Source organism: Rhizophagus irregularis, chromosome 26 (genome assembly GCF_026210795.1).
Source record: "Rhizophagus irregularis chromosome 26, complete sequence".
In the NCBI taxonomy this organism is placed as follows: domain Eukaryota; kingdom Fungi; phylum Glomeromycota; class Glomeromycetes; order Glomerales; family Glomeraceae; genus Rhizophagus; species Rhizophagus irregularis.
In genome coordinates this window covers 647626-664860 of record NC_089454.1, presented here as the reverse complement: position 1 = coordinate 664860, position 17235 = coordinate 647626, and the positions used below count along the sequence as shown (strand labels likewise).

Genomic DNA, 17235 nt, shown 5'->3' with positions numbered 1-17235 from the left:
AATCAAAAAATAAATAAAAATTTGATTAATAGCTCGTTTAAGTACGAATTAGAACAATAGGTTTGATTTATTATTTCACACAGTTTACAATGATATAGCGTTGATTGATAATTAAAACAGTCACGTTAGTGAGTGAATTTACTAATGTTAAACTGCTTCTTATCTAATAATAGATATCAAATATATCCTCTTTGGGAAACAGTTACGTGTAACGGGATACACAAAATTACCTGATTTTCGATGCCAAAAAAACATTGTTTTGTAATGCAAAAAGTAAAAAAAATTCAAGATCTTCCCACACATTTCGAATGGGGACGTTAATATTATGCTACCCTACCCTAAAACTAATTTTTTTAGGTAAGGATGTGTAGATAAATAAAAAGAATTGAAATTTTAAATTTTCATAAAATGAAAATATTATTTTGAAAAAATAAAAAACAATCACCTAGAGTAAATATATACCCATTTTTTTTTTAATTGAAATTTTTAACGAAATAATCAAAATGACAGATACTTCAAATCCCACTGAACCTGATATAAATGAATTACAAAAGGAAATAATTAAATTTATCGAATATTTTGCTCAAATTAGTAGGATTAGAGTCAAGGATAATAAATTTATTCAGGAGAAAATTAAACAAATTTCTATACAAAGAGTGAAATTTCGAAAATTTGCTGAAGAGTCTATATCTCAAGGTCTAAAAATGTGCAATCATGCTGAAGATTTAATTGTGTTTGCCGAATGTTGTAAAGATGATGGCATTAGTAAGGAGGACCTGACGGAATCCTTAAGATTACTATTAAACGATTCTAAGTTGTATAAATCAGAAGCTACATTATTAAGGAAACAAATTGAAAATATTAAAAATTCTTTAGGTAGAATTGCTAAAGAAATTTCAGAATATAATGACGAAATTACCAAAGAACAAAAAGATTTATCAGATAGAATTGATACGGAAAATAAAAAAACAGATGATGCAAAATCAAGTGCAAAACGTAGTAAAGTAGTAGCCGGACTTGGTTTGACTGCTGCAGTTGCGTCATTGCCGTTCACAGGGGGAGTCTCTTTAGTTGTCTTTGGGCTTGGTACCTTTGCTTATAGTGGAGGGTAATTTTTTCAAATGAAGTTTATTTTTTGTTATGTAATTAATCAATTTGAATATAACACACACCACATAAAAATTAATTTCACAGTATGGCTACAGCTGAACGTTCTACCGAAGATGCTGAAGCTTCATCTATTACTAGTACCCGTCTAAGAAAAAAACTAAGCGTTAAAGAAGAATTCTCACAATACCTACGGGTGATACATAATGGTCTTGATAATATTATTAACATTGTCTCTCATTGTGAATTCTATTGGGAAAGACAAATTGTTGAAATTGAAGATATTATCAATAAGTTAGGACGTGGCGAACAACGAATGACTAAAGTTATCTCTAGGACTATTTTGGAGAAGTCAAAGAAAACTCGCGCGAATTCTGAAGGTTACAGTTTCAATGTGCGACAAGCTATAAATAGAGATTTGATAGCAGTAAGAACTTTGTAAAAATTATTTAAAATAATCGATATTCTATAATGTATCCTCATCAATCTTTTTTTTTTTAAAAAAATAGTGACGCGATGTTAGAAAAAGGATATAATAAAACGGTATCGTCCAGTAAAAAGTAACAATTTAAATTTATTTTTGTTATCTAATAATCGTTTTATTAAAGTGAACCTATTTAATTTATTTGATTTGTATGCGTTATATTTATTAAGTATATAAATATAGAAAAAAATATGTCAAAAACTATGTGTTTAACTAGACAATTTAATAAAAAAATTTTTTTCTTCCCATTTATTACGAATATCTGAGTATTACCAAAAAAATTTCTATCCACACGATTTTTAGAGAGACAAAACATTCAGTCCCTATAAAAGATTTTATCTGAATATTTGCATTATTTCTCCGTGTCTTCCGTAAAAATTTCCATGATTTAAGGCTATAAATTCCATGAAAATGATACATTCCCAGAATAAACATGGATCGATAAAACACTCATCATCCTTTATAGGCATGCCGTAACCGCACTATTCAAGAAATCCCGGAATCTTGTGCAGGAATTAAAGTGAAATCTTAATGACCACATGGAGTGGAACTCCCTGTAAAAAATTTGATCCGTAACTCCATTATATATATGGTATGGTGCAAGTATGGTTAATATGGTACCCTATATAATATAATATAGCTGATATTTGACCAATCATATTATCATACTCATTATTATCAGTTATCCTCATAAGTTCATGCAGATTTTACATAATTGTTATTTAGGTCGGTTATCTCATATTATATAATTATCGTATCGAAAATGGAACAATTAAATTGAGTCAATCAATATATAATTGTACGCCCAAATCAAAAAATAAATAAAAATTTGATTAATAGCTCGTTTAAGTACGAATTAGAACAATAGGTTTAATTTATTTTTCACACAGTTTACAATGACATAGAATGTTTTTATTGTTTAAACTGATACAAACTTGCATTGATTGATAATTAAAACAGTCACGTTAGTGAGTGAATTTACACAAATTTACTTGATTTCGATGCCAAAAAAAAATTTGTAATGCAAAAAGTAAAAAGAATTCAAGATCTTCCCACACATTTCGAATGGGGGCCGTTAATATTATGCTACCCTACCCTAAAACTAATTTTTTTAGGATGTGTAGATAAATAAAAAAAGAATCGAAATTTTAAATTTCTCATTTCAATAAAATGAAATATTATTTTGAAAAATAAAAACAATCACCTAGAATAAATATATACCTATTTCTTTTTTTAATTGAAATTTTTAACGAAATAATCAAAATGGCAGATACTTCAAGTCCCACTGAGCCTGATATAAATGAATTACAAAAGGAAATAATTCAATCTATCGAATATTTTGCTCAAATTAATAGGATTAGAGTCGAGGATAATAATTTTATTCAGGAGAAAATTAATCAAATTTCTGAACAAAGAGTGATATTTCTAAATTTTGTTGAAGAATCCATATCTCAAAGTCTAAAAATGTGCTATCATGCTAAAAATTTAATTGTATTTGCCGAATGGTGTGAAAATGATGGTACTAATAAGGAGGATCTGTTGGAATACTTAAGATCACTATTGGGCGATTCTAAGTTGCATAAATCAGAAGCTACATTATTAAAGAAACAAATTGAAAATATTAAAAATTCTTTAGGCGGAATTGCTAGAGAAATTTCAGAATATAATGACAAAATTACCAAAGAACGAAAAGATTTATCCGATGGCATTAATAAGGCAAATAAACTAACAGATGATGCAAAATCAATTGCAAAACGTGTAACCGGAATTGGGCTTATTGCTGCAGTTTTGGCAGCTCCGTTCACAGGGGGAGTATCCTTGATTGTCTCTGTTACCTTTGCAGTTGAAAATCTTACCATTATGTAATTTATTAATTTTTTAAATGAAGTTGTTATTTTGAGTTACGTAATTAATCAATTTGAATATAACAAAAATTAATTCACAGTACGGCTACAAATACAGTTTGTAATGCAGTCGCTAGATGGTCTGCTGCTGCCAGCAGCAATCTAAATTACAAATTACAAGGCGTTAGAGAAGAATTCTCACAATACCTACGGGTGATGCATAATGGTCTTGATAATATTATTAACATTATCTCTCATTGTGAATTCTATTGGGAAAGACAAATTGTTGAAATTGAAGATATTATCATAAAGTTAGAACGTGGCGAACAACGAATGAATAAACTTATATCTAGGAATGTTTTAGCCAAGGCAAAGAAAACTCGCGCGAATTCTGAAGGTTACAGTTTCAACATGCGACAAGCTATAAATAGAGATTGATACTAGCAGTAAGAATTTTTGTAGAAATTATTTAAAATAATCGATATTCTATAACGTATCCTCATCAATCTTTTTATTTTAAAAAAGTGACGCGATGTTGGAAAAAGGATATAAATAAAGAAAATAATATACTGTATCGTTCATTAAAATAGGAACTTTACAGTATTTCAGAAAGTGAACCTATTGAATTTATTGATTTGTATAATTATAATTATGATAAATTACTAAGAATTTTAAAACTATTTAAGTAAATTACGAATTTTGTGATAAAAAATTTCATTATTTTTTTTTCTTCTTACAAATATCTGAGTATTACCAACAAATATTCTATCCACACGATTTTTAGCATGTGACAAATGAGAAAAACATTCATAGTCCCAATATGACATGTGGTCATTAAGATTTCATTTTAATTCCCGCACAAGATTCCGGGATTTCTTGCATTATATATATAGTATAGTGCAAGTATGGTTAATATGGTACCCTATATAATATAATATAGCTGATATTTGACCAAATCATATTATCAGATCGTATCGAAAATGGAACAATGAAAAGAATTGAGTCAATCAATATATAATTGTACGCCCAAATATAAAGATTTGATCAATAGCTCGTTTAAGTACGAATTAGAACAATAGATTTGATTTATTATTTCACACGGTTTACAATGATATAGAATGTTTTTATTTGTTTAAACTGATACAAACTTGCATTGATTATATTGATAATTAAAACAGTCACGTTAGTGAGTGAATTTACACAAAATTACCTGATTTCGATGCCAAAAAAAAAATTTTGTAATGCAAAAAGTAAAAAGAATTCAAGATCTGCATACATTTCGAATGGGGTCGTTAATATTATGCTACCCTACCCTAAAACTATAATTTTTTTTAGGTAAGGATGTGTAGATAAGAATAAATTTTCTCATTTCATAAAATGAGATTTTGAAAAACAAAAAAAAAAATCACCTAGAGTAAATTTATACCCATTTTTTTTTTAATTGAAATTTTTAACGAAATAATCAAAATGGCGGATAGAGTTAAGGATAATAATTTTATTCAGGAGAAAATTAATCAAATTTCTGAACAAAGTGTGATATTTCGAAATTTTGCTGAAGAATCCATATCTCAAAGTCTAAAAATGTGTAATTATGCTGAAGATTTAATTCTATTTGCCGAATGTTGTGATGGTATTAGTAAGGAGGATCTGTTGGAATACTTAAAATCACTATCAAGAGATTCTTTGTTATATAAATCAGAAGCTACAAAATTAAAGGAACAAATTAAAAATATTGAAAATTCTTTAGGTAGAATTGCTAAAGAAATTCTAAAATATAATTACAAAATTATCAAAGAACGAAAAGATTTATCCAATTACATTGATACGGAAAATAAACGAACAAATGATGCAAAATTAAGTGCAAACCGTAGTAAAATAGTAGCCGGACTTGGACTTATTACTGCAGCTGTGTCAATTCCGCTCACAGGGGGAGCATCCTTAGTTGCCTTGGGAGTTAGTGGTCTTACCTTTATTGGAGGGTAATTTACTAATTTTTTAAATGAAGTTGTTATTTTGAGTTACGTAATTAATCAATTTGAATATAACACCCACATAATAATTAATTTCACAGTGCGGTTACAGCTGAAATTTCTACCGCAAATGCTAATACTTCATCTAATGAGAGTATCAAACTAAATTACCAATTAGAAAGCGTTAGAGAAGAATTCTCACAATACCTACGAGAGATGCGTAGTTGTCTTGAAAATATTACTTACATGATCTCTTATTGTGAATTCATTGGGTTAGACAAATTACTGAAATTGAAGGTATTATCAAACTGCTGGAACGTGGCGAACAACGAATGAATAAAATTACCTCTAGGAATATTATGGCTATGGCAAAGAAAATTCGCGCGAAATCTGAAGAGTACAGTTTGATACTAGAAGAATTTTTTAAATAATCGATATTCTATAACGTATACTTATCAATCTTTTTTTTTAAAAAAAATAGTGACGCGATGTTGGAAAAAGGATATAAAGAAAATAATATATGGATGGTATCGTCCAGTAAATAGTAAATAGGAACGGAAGTAAATAGGAACGAATTAAATTTACAGTATTTCAAAAGTGAACCTATTGAATTTATTGATTTGTATAATTATATGCATTATATAATAATAATAATAAATTACTAAGAATTTTAAAACTATTTAAGTAAGTTACGAATTTTATGATAAAAAATTTCACTATTTTTTTTTTCTTCTTCCCAATTATTACGAATATCTTGACCAACTTCTTGAGGTAATAAAATTTCATCTTTCTTTTCACCTTTCTCAAAAATATCAATAAATTTATTAATAATTTCAAATTGATTTTTCCAAAATTGTTTAATTTCATAAATAATATTTAATCCTTTCTCATGTTTAAAAATTAATTCTTGAAAAGAAATTTCTAAATTTGATTGATTCTCATTCTCATTATTTAAAAGTGGTTGATTTAAAGAAGATTTATTATTGGGTTTAATAAAAGATAAAAAATTACTAGATAATTGTGATGATGATGATAATAATGATGCAAGACAAGAATGAAAAGGATTATTTGAATTATTTGAATTATAAGATGTAAAATTATCATTCAAAGTATGATGACCATATTCATGAATATTATTAAGAATTTTTTTCATTTCATCATTATTCTTATATTTATTATATAAATCTTCCATAAAATTCAATCGAATTTTTGTATCCTCAAATAAAGATTTTAAAACTTCCAATAAATCATTTAATTCAATACTTTCTTTCATTAACATATCAATATAAATTATAACATCATCAGCGTATAATGAAAATCTATAAGATTCTAATGCAATATCTTCTTTAATAAGTTGATAAAATATAAATTCTTGATTTTTAATATCATTAATAAATTTTATTGGAAGTATATTAACATTATTCATTTCATAATCATGAAATGCATTAAGTATATCTTTTATAATATTAAAAGTATTATTATAATCAAGATATTTTGAATTTTTCCATTCTTCAACATTAATAACATTAATAGAATTCATTTATTTTTATTTTTTTTTAAAAAAAGAAAAAATTTGAAAAATTCTGGGGGAAAAAAAAGGGTTCAGGATTCACAAAAAAAAATAATCAAAATAATCAAAATAATCAAAAATAATCAAAATTATATTAAAATAAATTTTATTTGTAATTTATAAATAAAGAATCACGTGAATGGGAACCCAAGTTTTTTTTTGAACGAGGGAATGATTAATATGGGGGACAGTTTCCTAATTGTCTAATTGTAATAAGAAACGTAGTACTATCAATAAAAACATGTATGACAAAATTTAGCTTGACGAACCTAACAAACAATATTAACAATATTAACAATTATTTGATGTAGTACAAAGTTTCGCAACACTCGCTATCCTAGCGAATTTTTTCGTTTAGTTCGATTATTTTTTTTTTTTTAAATAGTAAGTGGATAACAAAATTGACAAATTTAGAATTATTAAAATATTATAAATGAGGTTTTTTTAGAATAATCCATTGATGATCAAAATCAATCAACTGTTTAACAAGAAAAGGAACTGGAAATTTTAATTTCAAAAAATTTTAATTTCAAAAAATTTTAATTCATTTTTCTCCGACGAATAAAAAAGAATAATGGTCACGAGATAGATAAATTAGGTCAAATGCATGCATCGCTTTTCCGATATTTATAGGTATAATTTTTTATTATTAAAAAATACCAAAAAATACTCTAATATGCAGTAACCTGCAGCAATTGCATGCATGTTTTTAAAAATAAAAAAAAATGCAATAACTGTACTTTGGAATTTTCCAAGATCCTAAATCAATGTAGGCTTAAGTTGTTTTTTTTTCTGAATTAAACAAATCATTGTAAGTCGAAATGTTATAGTTTAGGGAGTATTAATAATAAAATAAGAGAATGATTTTTAAAAAAGGATTACGAATTTTTAAAAAGGATTATGAATTTTAAAAAAGGATTCCGATTTGAAGAAAGATTCGGATAATGATAATTTTAATCCTCATATTCAACCCTCTCAGTTTTTCCGCGTGTCAAAAAAAAAAGTATCATTTAGACTCTGAAACAGTAATTTTTTTTTTAATTACTTAATTAAGTATATTACGGAAAAAAAGGGTTGGCGGAAAAGAAGGTTTATTCGGAAAAAAAATAGCGCATAGGAAAAAACACGTTACGTAAATAAGAATTATTTAGGAAATTTTGTTAAAATTTTGATGATTTGTTTTTTTAATCTGGAAATTTTAAACCGATCGGTAATTCGGGTTTTTTAATTCGTTCTCAATAATATTCGACCGCAAGCTAATTAATAAACAAATCATAACTTTTACGGTCTTCGTAGACCGAACCATAGATTGAGTTCCTAGTTCCCCTTCGTGGAATAGCCACATGGATAAATTATTGCAATGATTGGAAAAAGTAATTGTTTAATATTTTTAATTGTGGCTTTGTCAAAAATTATGCAAGAAGATTAAAGTGGCATGGTATAAATAATTCTGTATATTTAGTTTCATCATATATAATGATGTCATTGTGTTCCCTTTGATTGAAAATTGGATACAAGGAACAATGGATTTTCAGTAACTCAGGTTGTTAGATTTTGATTTGCAATCTTTACCTGAAATCATAGTCCGAAGGTATCACATAAAAATTTAACATTTAAAGAAACACAGCCATTTAAAGTAATAAAAATATTAAATCGTAAATTGATCGAAATTCAATTTATATATAATTGTTTCTATATTTAACCCTCAATTGATAAAAAAGAATCATCTGTTTGTTTACCAAAGACGGGGTTTACGGTCCAGTAAAAAAAGTTAATAAATAAGATGGAAAAATTTTCGTTTCCTTCGATTCTTTCACCAGTTCTTTTATCAAGTTTTTTATTTTTTTATTTTTTTAAAGAAAAAAAATAGTTTTTTTTTTAAAAAAAAATTTGTTTGATATATTTGATAAAGATCGACAATGATGGACCAAATCCAAAAAATCAGTCAAACGAATTTGTCACGTGCTTGCGTTTTCATAGATTCAAGTAATCCTTCGATGCCTTATCAAGTAATTGACAGTAAGATTCGTCCTTTGATCAAAATACCTTTTCCTCCTGTTATTGATCCGGTAGATTTAATCGGTCAACAATCGAACACTAACAATATTCCTGCGAGAGCTCCTAATGCTTTCATTATTTACAGAAAAGCTTTTATTGATGCTGCACATTCTGATGGATATCATTTACCTATGAGAATTATGTCATCAATGGCTTCTCAATCATGGGAACAAGAACCTGACATGGTTAAATCAGAATATCGTAGACTTGCTAATGAAGCATTTAATCTTCGTAATGAAATGTATCCTAAATCAGGATGTAGAAGAAAGAGAGCAAAATGGAACATTGTTTCATTTAAGAATAAGAACAAGACAACAAAAAAACGTCAAAAATGGAATATTGTTTCATTTGATCCTAAAAAATCTAATTCATCATCATCACAAAATAAAACAGAAACAGAAAATGAAATTAAAGAATCGGTTGAAAATGAAGTTCAATTAAATCAATTAGAAATTATTCAACAAATTCCTTCACCTATACAATCATCTTCTCCAAGTTCTACTACAACTCAAAATGAAGATTTTATTTCCGATTTTAATAATATTTTTTCTTCACCTGAAATGAATTTTGATATGATGACAAATGATACGAATTTAGTTTATCAAAATATGATTCCAAGTCCAGAACTTTCGATTACTAGCAGTCTTTCACCTGAATTAACTGAACAATTCGAATATGATCTTGATTTTTGTTATTCTGAACAATCTTTTGGTACCGGAATTTTCAATCAAACTGAAGATTTTCAACAAATAAAAAATGATAATCATCATTTCGATAATTATTATCAAAATCAAGAATTTGATAATAATAATACAATTTTTTATTCTGATAATAATAATAATTTATTTAATGAAAATATTTCATCATCCCAAGAATATTTTAACGAACATATTAATATTAATTTTCAATCTGCCAATATCGAATCAGATGCACCATATTTATACGATAACATGAATTATAATGGATTAAGCGGATTAGGAATTTCTAACTCTTTAGGCATTGATTATTTTCAAAATTCTATAATGTAAGAATGTATATATTTATATAAAATAAATTTTGTTATATAGGTTTTTTTTTTCTTTAACATAAATGATATAAGTATTATACATATTTTTTAATCCTAAATAATTAAGTGAGAAAAAAAAAGGCAAAAAAAAAGCAAAAAAAAGCAAAAAAAAAAAAAGCATAAATGTTAAAAGGTATTATACAAATATTATACATATTTTATCTAAGAAATTGTGTTATATATAATAAGTTTAAAATATACATAGTTATCGTTTAGAGGAAATTTTGTTTATAGGTTATCTATCTACATATATTTATATAAATATACGTACGTACATATATTTTATATATATATATACATATATATTATATATTATAAATTTATTTTTATCATTTTATATATCCAACGACGTCGTTTAATTTTTTTTATTTTTTTTTAAGACTTAAGAACCCAGTATATATAAAAACATTAAGAACGTTCCAGTGGAAAAAAAAATTACATAATTACATAATTTTTTTTTTGTTTTTTTTTTAAGATTTTATAATTTTTTTTTTATAAGGTTTAATGCTATAAGAACATTTTATCTTCTTAGATTTATGAAGGAATATGAATATATATGTAGAAGACAAATATTGTCGAATTAAGATTATTTTTTTTTTCTTTCTTTCTTAGATTTTTTTTTTAATAAATAATAAAAAATTTTTTTTCACCGAAACTTATATAAATTAAAAATTTCAGCCAGTAATCAAACGGTTAAGGTTGTGTAATGTGGCCGAGGCCAATTTACCTTCCCAATAAAGGTATGGCAAACATTTCATCATCCAAAAAACTAACTCCGGTTTATCACTTATTATTACACAAATAGCCAAATAGCTTGGCAACGTAAAATGGCGGTATCGAACCATCTCGAAAGATCAAATGAAAGAAAGAGAGAGAGAAAAAAAAATTAAAAAAAAAAATTTTTTTTGATAAAAAAAAAAATTTATTTTTAGATCGTACAAAACTCAATAAAATGTTTTTAATGATAAAATTAAAAAAAAAATAAAAATAAAAAATAAAAAATAAAAATAAAAAAAATTAAAAAAAAATAAAAATAAAAATAAAATTTCGTTAAAAAAAAAAAAATGATTAAATTATTTCATACATTCTTCCCAATTAACATCATTTACAGGAAATGATTGAAGTTCAAATTCATCCTTAATTTTATCATTAATTTCATCTATTAAATCTTTATCAAATAAACCATGAACAGGTTTAAAATAATTATCAAATCCTTGATCTAAATAATTAATTTTTGTTTTCAAAAAATCATAATGACTTGAATCATACATTTTAATTGAAATATCTGAATTATAATTAAATGTTGTAACACTTCCACGATTTTTTGATGATGAAATCGTTACTACCGGAGTTGGTAATTTAATAATTTCTTCGATTTTGTCATTATATTTTAAATTTGAAATTGTTCTATTAGTATCATCGTTATTATTATTATTGTTATTATTATCTTCGTTGAATATATAAATTTTTCTTGTACAAGAAAACGAAAATTTTTTAGCATAATTTGTCCTTTTAAATATAATAAATAAAATAACTAAAAATACCAATGAAGCACTTGTAATTCCAACAACAACTGGCATACTTGATGTTGATTCGGTTGATGTCGATGATGATGAATTGTTTGAAGATGATAACGACGATGACGACAATGATAACGATGATGATAATGATGATGACGACGACGATGATAACAATGATGATGATGAAAGAAGAAATTTTGAAGTGATAAATGATCTTTTGAATAAAATAGGGCTCTGCCCATATTCATTTTTCAATAATTTTGAATTATAACATTTACTTTCCATCAAGTTCATCTTACAAATAATATTATCATCCCTTTTATATTTTTTTGAAATAAAATATTTTCGTTTTTGTTGAAGGAATCTATTTATAAAATTTATTTTATTATTCCCGGTACGAAGATATTTACGATATTTTATTTCATTCCTTTTATTATAAAAGTTATAACTTGCATGATATTTCTTATAAAATTCTCTTCTGTTAATAAGAATCATTATTACTAGGTTAAAAATTTTGAAAGATTTATATTTTTCATGAGAAAAAAGAAAAAAAAATAAGGATTTTAAATTTATAAAAAAAAAAAATTATTATTATTATTTTTTATTTTTCACACATAATATAATAAGATATAACTTATTATATTTAATTTTGTTTTTTACCAAATTAAACCGCAAATCTCGTGTAAAATAATATAATAAAATTAAAACATGTGAATGCTTTCTTAATAACAAATATTGTGATAGGTTTTTTTTTTAAAAAAAAAAACAAATAGGACAAATTTGATTGACATCGATCAAATGAATGAATGCACTCCGTATCTTACACCCCCAATGCCACAAACAAACATTTGTTTGTTTCAATAATAAAAACATTAAAATAACCAATACAATAGTTAAAATTTGTTTGTAAACGTGTAAAAGTTATTTAATGATAAGCCCCTTCACCAATAATCATGTATCAATGTGATACACTCATTCATACACATGATTAAACTTTAAAAATTCCATGGAATTCTGGGGTCTGATTTCGGGTTACATTCCGATGATGATAAATAAACAACGTTAGAGTTTTTATCATACGATTTAGCGATTTTAATTGAAAGTAAATCCGACAATCAATAAATAAATATCTTGCAATCCTTCTCGATAGGGACGAAGGAATAACTAATAAAACTTTATTAATTTTAACCGATAATATATTATATTTATATATTTATATACATAATTTTAAAGTAAACTATTAACAGATAGTATTTATGGTTTAAACTATAAATCTGGTTGAAACCCTGAATTTTTTTTAGTTGATATTTCTACGTGAGAATCTACGTTTAAGTTTAATTTTGGAGTTATCATTAGGACAAGTAAAGTAATTATTAAAATGATCCCAAGATCCAAAGATATTCTTTACAATATAATCAGGCAATGGATGATTTACTGGCCAATATTTGTATGTTTTAGCCATCTTCTGTTGACACTCGCCACATGAAATTAATTCTCTAGGAATTTCAATACGAGTTCCATCTTCCTTATAAACGTATTTGTGATCATATGAAGGTCGGAATTTTCCCTCAGGAATTTTCTCTTTAAGCCATTTAATAAACGGTTTGGTTGTTTCAATACCGCACAATTCTAAAAAATTGATTTAAATAAATTTAATGAAATATTTCTCAATTATTTTTTGAACCTTATGGTTATAACTTACCTCCATTTGAGGTCTTGAGACACATAAAATCATGATCAGGAATACCAAAATAATAGAATATAACGGTGGCGTAAGCACCAGTAACAGTACGATCAAGAGTTGAAGGATCTGCGCTCCAATCTACTTTGGTTGTTAATTCGTTAGGACATTTCTCCTCAACTTTTTTCCATAATGATTCGGCTTCATCATAATTGCAAGAGAATTTTTCATCACAAGTCTCTTTTACGGCTTCATAATAAGGAGTAACGTTGTAAGGAACAAGGTGATTATGTTCAGCTGCATTACCATAATCTTCAATAATATTCATAATAAGTCGGATAAAAAAACCACATGACGATGGATTTGACCAAGAATCCCAAAGTTCTTTTTGACATTCGTTGCATGTGGAAACATTAAAATAATCTTTACATTCTTTTTTTGGTGTATCACCTTCGGTATTAATACCGACAATTAATAATGAAAATAATATGACGAATATAATACAAATTTTATAAGTTTTCATTTTGTAATATTAATGATATCGGTATAGGTCAAAGAATGAAAAATTTTTTTTTTTCTTGAAAGAAAAATTTTTTGTGATGATCTAATAAAATTGGTAGGGTTTTTATATTTAACTTACGGAATAAAGGAATAAAATGACTCCCATTTAATATACATGATTGGTCATAATTATGTAGGAATTACGCGTAACGGAATGGAAAGTTCAATCATTGAATCATTGAATCAGCAGACCCACATTTACATTTCGATTGTTTGTTAAAAAAAGTGTTTCGATTATCAAAAATATTCACACGATGATTGTTTTAAAAAAATCGGATCGGAATTATTTGTACTTCGCTTTAGATTTTTCTAAAAATGAGTCACATTGTTTAACTAACTCTTTTTTGTTAAAATAATGAAAATTGTGCCATGCATTACAAGAACTATTGCGCAATTATTATAAAGATAATTTATTCCTTCATCAACTATGTTTGCCCCAAATCCGAAAAGTCCGCTAGTTAATCATTATGATGTCATATGCTGCGGCAGTATTAAGATATTGGTTAGTAAGTTATCTAATTATAACTTTGGCAATGATTTTAGTGTGGGAAATGGGAAATGTTATGATTGTGCCATAAGGCGAACTTTAGATAAACAAACATCAGCTGTATTATGAAAAAGTCTTCCCCTACAATACCCTGAACGTGTCACATAAATACTATGAGTTACTTACCTACAACAGTAAATAGAACGCGTTAAAAGATTAACAACTTCTAAATTACTTCGATTTTCATGACAGTAAATTATATTAAGCAATACATTTAATAATGTCCTGTAGATCTTAAAGTAATATAACTTGTTTGTTATTATTAAATTCCGAATCCCTTGAAAAGAATATTCGCTCCATTATGGTAATTTTGTGAACCAATAAAGTTGAACAATGAATTTCATGAATCACGATACCCTTGTTGAATTATGTTCTAATTCATGAAAATTATATAAAAGAATCCTCATAATTTCATTTGTGATAAATCGTGAATTAATATGAATAAGTTGTTGAATTTCTTCTTTAAATTCTCTATTTAACATTACTCTCTTTCTTTCGATCAAGATATCCAATAACGACAATAACGTAACATTAATTTTTAAGAATTATTGAAATTTGATACACACTTGCCACAAAATTTGGGTATTTAAATAATATGTGTTAACAATCCAAATTTGGGAAGGAATGAATATGAATAACGATCATTTGTAAACATCGTATGTATGTAAAAATATAAGCCACAATTTAAAAAGGAAAGAAACTAGTTTGTATAGACCATTATCTAGAACTTTATATATACATGTATGTATATATACGAATAATTTAACGAAAAAAGGCTGTTTCCGATATGTGATATACGGGAAGTCGGTAGTTTATTATTTTTTTTTAAGCAAAGTTTATGGCAATCTTTTCTCAATTTTTGGGGTGTTTTTTGCGAACCAGCTTACATGAATTAAGGAATTAAGGAAAAAATATAATTCCCTAGAAAAATAAAATTTCAATGTAAATTCAAATAAAAAGAATCAAATAAATTTATATAAATCCCAAATGTGGGGATTTGGTTATTGTCATATTTAATTGTTTGAAGCTTTTAATTTTTAAACGAAATATTCGTTAAAAAAATAAATGTATATAATAAATTTTATTCGAATTTTCGAAAAATATCAATTACTGCGGTAACACGTATCTTGGCAAAATCATTACGTGCGGATAAGAAAAGAAGTAGGCTGAAACAAATGAAACGAAGGATTAAATTTTGAAACAAATGATTTTTATTAAATTTACAGACTTTTATATTTGCAATAAACAAATTATGACGTATAAATAGTAAAGTGGGTCGAGGTTTTGAAAGTTCCTTAAATGTTGTGTGACATTTTATATTTTTGAAAATTATTTATATATTATATGTTAATAATCTATTTTGTGATCTCATCTTGAACCAATCCCTTTATCACTATTTTATACCGAATAAAGTAAGAGTATTTTATTGTGTAACTTTCTTTTTGAGTATTATTCAAGTGTTTCGCGCTCTTTTTAATATATATAAGATCCTCTTACCTTTTTATTTTTTTTTTTGTAAGAAAACTTTTACATACAGCGATTTACAGTAAATCAAATAAATTTATCATCATTCTTAAAAATAAACTATAATAAATATGTCTAGAGATTTCAAAACTTATAGAAAATCTTTAAGTGTCGATATATTGTTCCCACCTCCTTTAGCGATTACAAAAGATAAGCAATTGAGCGCTAAAATTAAATTACGACCTTATAATTTTATTTTAAAATCAATAAGGGGGAAAAACCTTTTAGGTAAATTTAATTTTTGATGTAAATGATTTTATTGTATATATATATATATAATATATATATATATATATTGTATATATATATATATTGTATATATTATATATATATATTTTAAAAAAAAAAATTATTAAAAAAAAAATTTTTTCTCTTTAAAAGTGTTGGGAGCGACGGGGGATCTAGGATTTCAAGTTATGTCTCAAGCGCTTGAAGCTTCATATCATGTGACAATTTTAATTCGTAATGATAAAAATCTTCCATTTGAAAGTCATCATTTACGAAATCCAAATCTTGTAATAATTACTGGATCAGTTTTATCAAGAGAAGATATGAATAAAGCAGTTGAAGGACAGGATGCAATAATAAATTGTCTTGGACCGCGTGCATTATGGACAAGTGATATTGATATATGTTCAAGATCACAAAGAATTATAATAGAATCAATGAAATTTTATGGTGTAAAAAGGATAATTGTTGTAACATCTCAAGGTATTAGTGGGAATGATAAACAAGTTGGAAGAATACAAAGTTTTTTCGGATTTAATTTTACGGGTAAAGTTATATCCGATAAAGAACTACAAGAACGGTATATTAAAGAAAATTCGGATTTTCTTGATTGGACTATAATAAGACCTGGTAAATTATATAATGGTGAATTAACAGGTCATTATAAATTAAATGAAAATTTTGCTTTGATGAAAATTTCTAGAGCTAATGTTGCTCATTTTATACTTAAAGAATTACAAACTGGTATTTGGTTAAAAAGAACTCCAACTATTAACGGTTATTAGTTAATAATAACAGGTCATGTGATATTAAATGTATTTTGTTAGGGCCGGAACAATTAAAGGTTGTTTAATAAAATATGACTATTACACATGTTAAATAATCCTTTTTAATTGGGCATTGGGATAGTCTTAATGAAACTTATATGTATTTATTGATCTGACTATAAGAAATAAAAAATGTTTAAATTGAAGATTAAGACTATCATTACTATAATCGCATTGTTTTTTGTGATTGTCACATGATTTTACAATAATGCATGTTTTAGCCGCGGAATTAGACACGGACCGTATAA

The 17235-nt window shown here is 26.0% G+C and overlaps 8 protein-coding genes across 10 annotated transcripts; 5 read left to right on the top strand and 3 right to left on the bottom strand.

The window, feature by feature from the left end:
* Positions 1–389: 389 nt before the first annotated feature.
* On the top strand, positions 390–2008 carry OCT59_017316 (uncharacterized protein). 3 transcript variants are annotated; one of them, XM_066137407.1, is made up of 4 exons: positions 390–1108; positions 1195–1316; positions 1403–1534; positions 1617–2008. In XM_066137407.1, exons 1-3 carry the CDS (start codon positions 504–506, stop codon positions 1429–1431), a joined length of 756 nt encoding a protein of 251 aa, XP_066003995.1. In that variant the 5' UTR covers positions 390–503; the 3' UTR covers positions 1432–1534; positions 1617–2008. The 3 variants fall into 3 exon arrangements, with proteins under 3 accessions (XP_066003995.1, XP_025166443.2, XP_066003996.1); XM_025311978.2 differs by having other exon boundaries at positions 1195–1534; positions 1617–1850; XM_066137408.1 differs by having other exon boundaries at positions 390–1534; positions 1617–1850.
* A 726-nt stretch (positions 2009–2734) lies between these two features.
* On the top strand, positions 2735–4143 carry OCT59_017315 (uncharacterized protein). The gene is made up of 3 exons (XM_025322383.2): positions 2735–3453; positions 3537–3881; positions 3961–4143. The coding sequence occupies exons 1-2, from the start codon at positions 2855–2857 to the stop codon at positions 3871–3873; spliced, it is 936 nt and encodes a 311-aa protein (XP_025166442.1). The 5' UTR covers positions 2735–2854; the 3' UTR covers positions 3874–3881; positions 3961–4143.
* A 640-nt stretch (positions 4144–4783) lies between these two features.
* On the top strand, positions 4784–6096 carry OCT59_017314 (uncharacterized protein). Its single transcript, XM_025322382.2, has 2 exons — positions 4784–5414; positions 5507–6096. Exons 1-2 carry the CDS (start codon positions 4903–4905, stop codon positions 5739–5741), a joined length of 747 nt encoding a protein of 248 aa, XP_025166441.1. The 5' UTR covers positions 4784–4902; the 3' UTR covers positions 5742–6096.
* OCT59_017313 (uncharacterized protein) lies at positions 5902–7018 on the bottom strand. Its single transcript, XM_025328485.2, has one exon. The coding sequence runs from the start codon at positions 6943–6945 to the stop codon at positions 6082–6084; it is 864 nt and encodes a 287-aa protein (XP_025166440.1). The 5' UTR covers positions 6946–7018; the 3' UTR covers positions 5902–6081.
* Positions 7019–8722: 1704 nt separating this feature from the next.
* On the top strand, positions 8723–10170 carry OCT59_017312 (uncharacterized protein). Its single transcript, XM_025330907.2, has one exon. The coding sequence runs from the start codon at positions 8895–8897 to the stop codon at positions 10059–10061; it is 1167 nt and encodes a 388-aa protein (XP_025166439.1). The 5' UTR covers positions 8723–8894; the 3' UTR covers positions 10062–10170.
* An 836-nt stretch (positions 10171–11006) lies between these two features.
* OCT59_017311 (uncharacterized protein) lies at positions 11007–12371 on the bottom strand. The gene has a single exon (XM_025328484.2). It carries the CDS (start codon positions 12112–12114, stop codon positions 11173–11175), a length of 942 nt encoding a protein of 313 aa, XP_025166438.1. The 5' UTR covers positions 12115–12371; the 3' UTR covers positions 11007–11172.
* A 545-nt stretch (positions 12372–12916) lies between these two features.
* OCT59_017310 (uncharacterized protein) lies at positions 12917–13823 on the bottom strand (the record flags this gene model as incomplete). The annotated part of the gene is made up of 2 exons (XM_025328483.1): positions 12917–13248; positions 13322–13823. 2 exons carry the CDS (start codon positions 13821–13823, stop codon positions 12917–12919), a joined length of 834 nt encoding a protein of 277 aa, XP_025166437.1.
* Positions 13824–16003: 2180 nt separating this feature from the next.
* Positions 16004–16945, top strand: OCT59_017309 (uncharacterized protein; the record flags this gene model as incomplete). The annotated part of the gene is made up of 2 exons (XM_025322381.2): positions 16004–16160; positions 16314–16945. 2 exons carry the CDS (start codon positions 16004–16006, stop codon positions 16943–16945), a joined length of 789 nt encoding a protein of 262 aa, XP_025166436.1.
* Positions 16946–17235: the final 290 nt, after the last annotated feature.

Bases quoted from the DNA above. Each gene is read 5' to 3' on its own strand.
- OCT59_017316 (XM_025311978.2), top strand. From the start codon at position 504: ATGACAGATACTTCAAATCCCACTGAACCTGATATAAATGAATTACAA. The intron at 1,109-1,194 runs GTAATTTTTTCA...TTAATTTCACAG, and splicing joins ACCTTTGCTTATAGTGGAGG to TATGGCTACAGCTGAACGTT.
- OCT59_017315 (XM_025322383.2), top strand. From the start codon at position 2,855: ATGGCAGATACTTCAAGTCCCACTGAGCCTGATATAAATGAATTACAA. The intron at 3,454-3,536 runs GTAATTTATTAA...ATTAATTCACAG, and splicing joins GTTGAAAATCTTACCATTAT to TACGGCTACAAATACAGTTT.
- OCT59_017314 (XM_025322382.2), top strand. From the start codon at position 4,903: ATGGCGGATAGAGTTAAGGATAATAATTTTATTCAGGAGAAAATTAAT. The intron at 5,415-5,506 runs GTAATTTACTAA...TTAATTTCACAG, and splicing joins GGTCTTACCTTTATTGGAGG to TGCGGTTACAGCTGAAATTT.
- OCT59_017313 (XM_025328485.2), bottom strand. From the start codon at position 6,945: ATGAATTCTATTAATGTTATTAATGTTGAAGAATGGAAAAATTCAAAA.
- OCT59_017312 (XM_025330907.2), top strand. From the start codon at position 8,895: ATGATGGACCAAATCCAAAAAATCAGTCAAACGAATTTGTCACGTGCT.
- OCT59_017311 (XM_025328484.2), bottom strand. From the start codon at position 12,114: ATGATTCTTATTAACAGAAGAGAATTTTATAAGAAATATCATGCAAGT.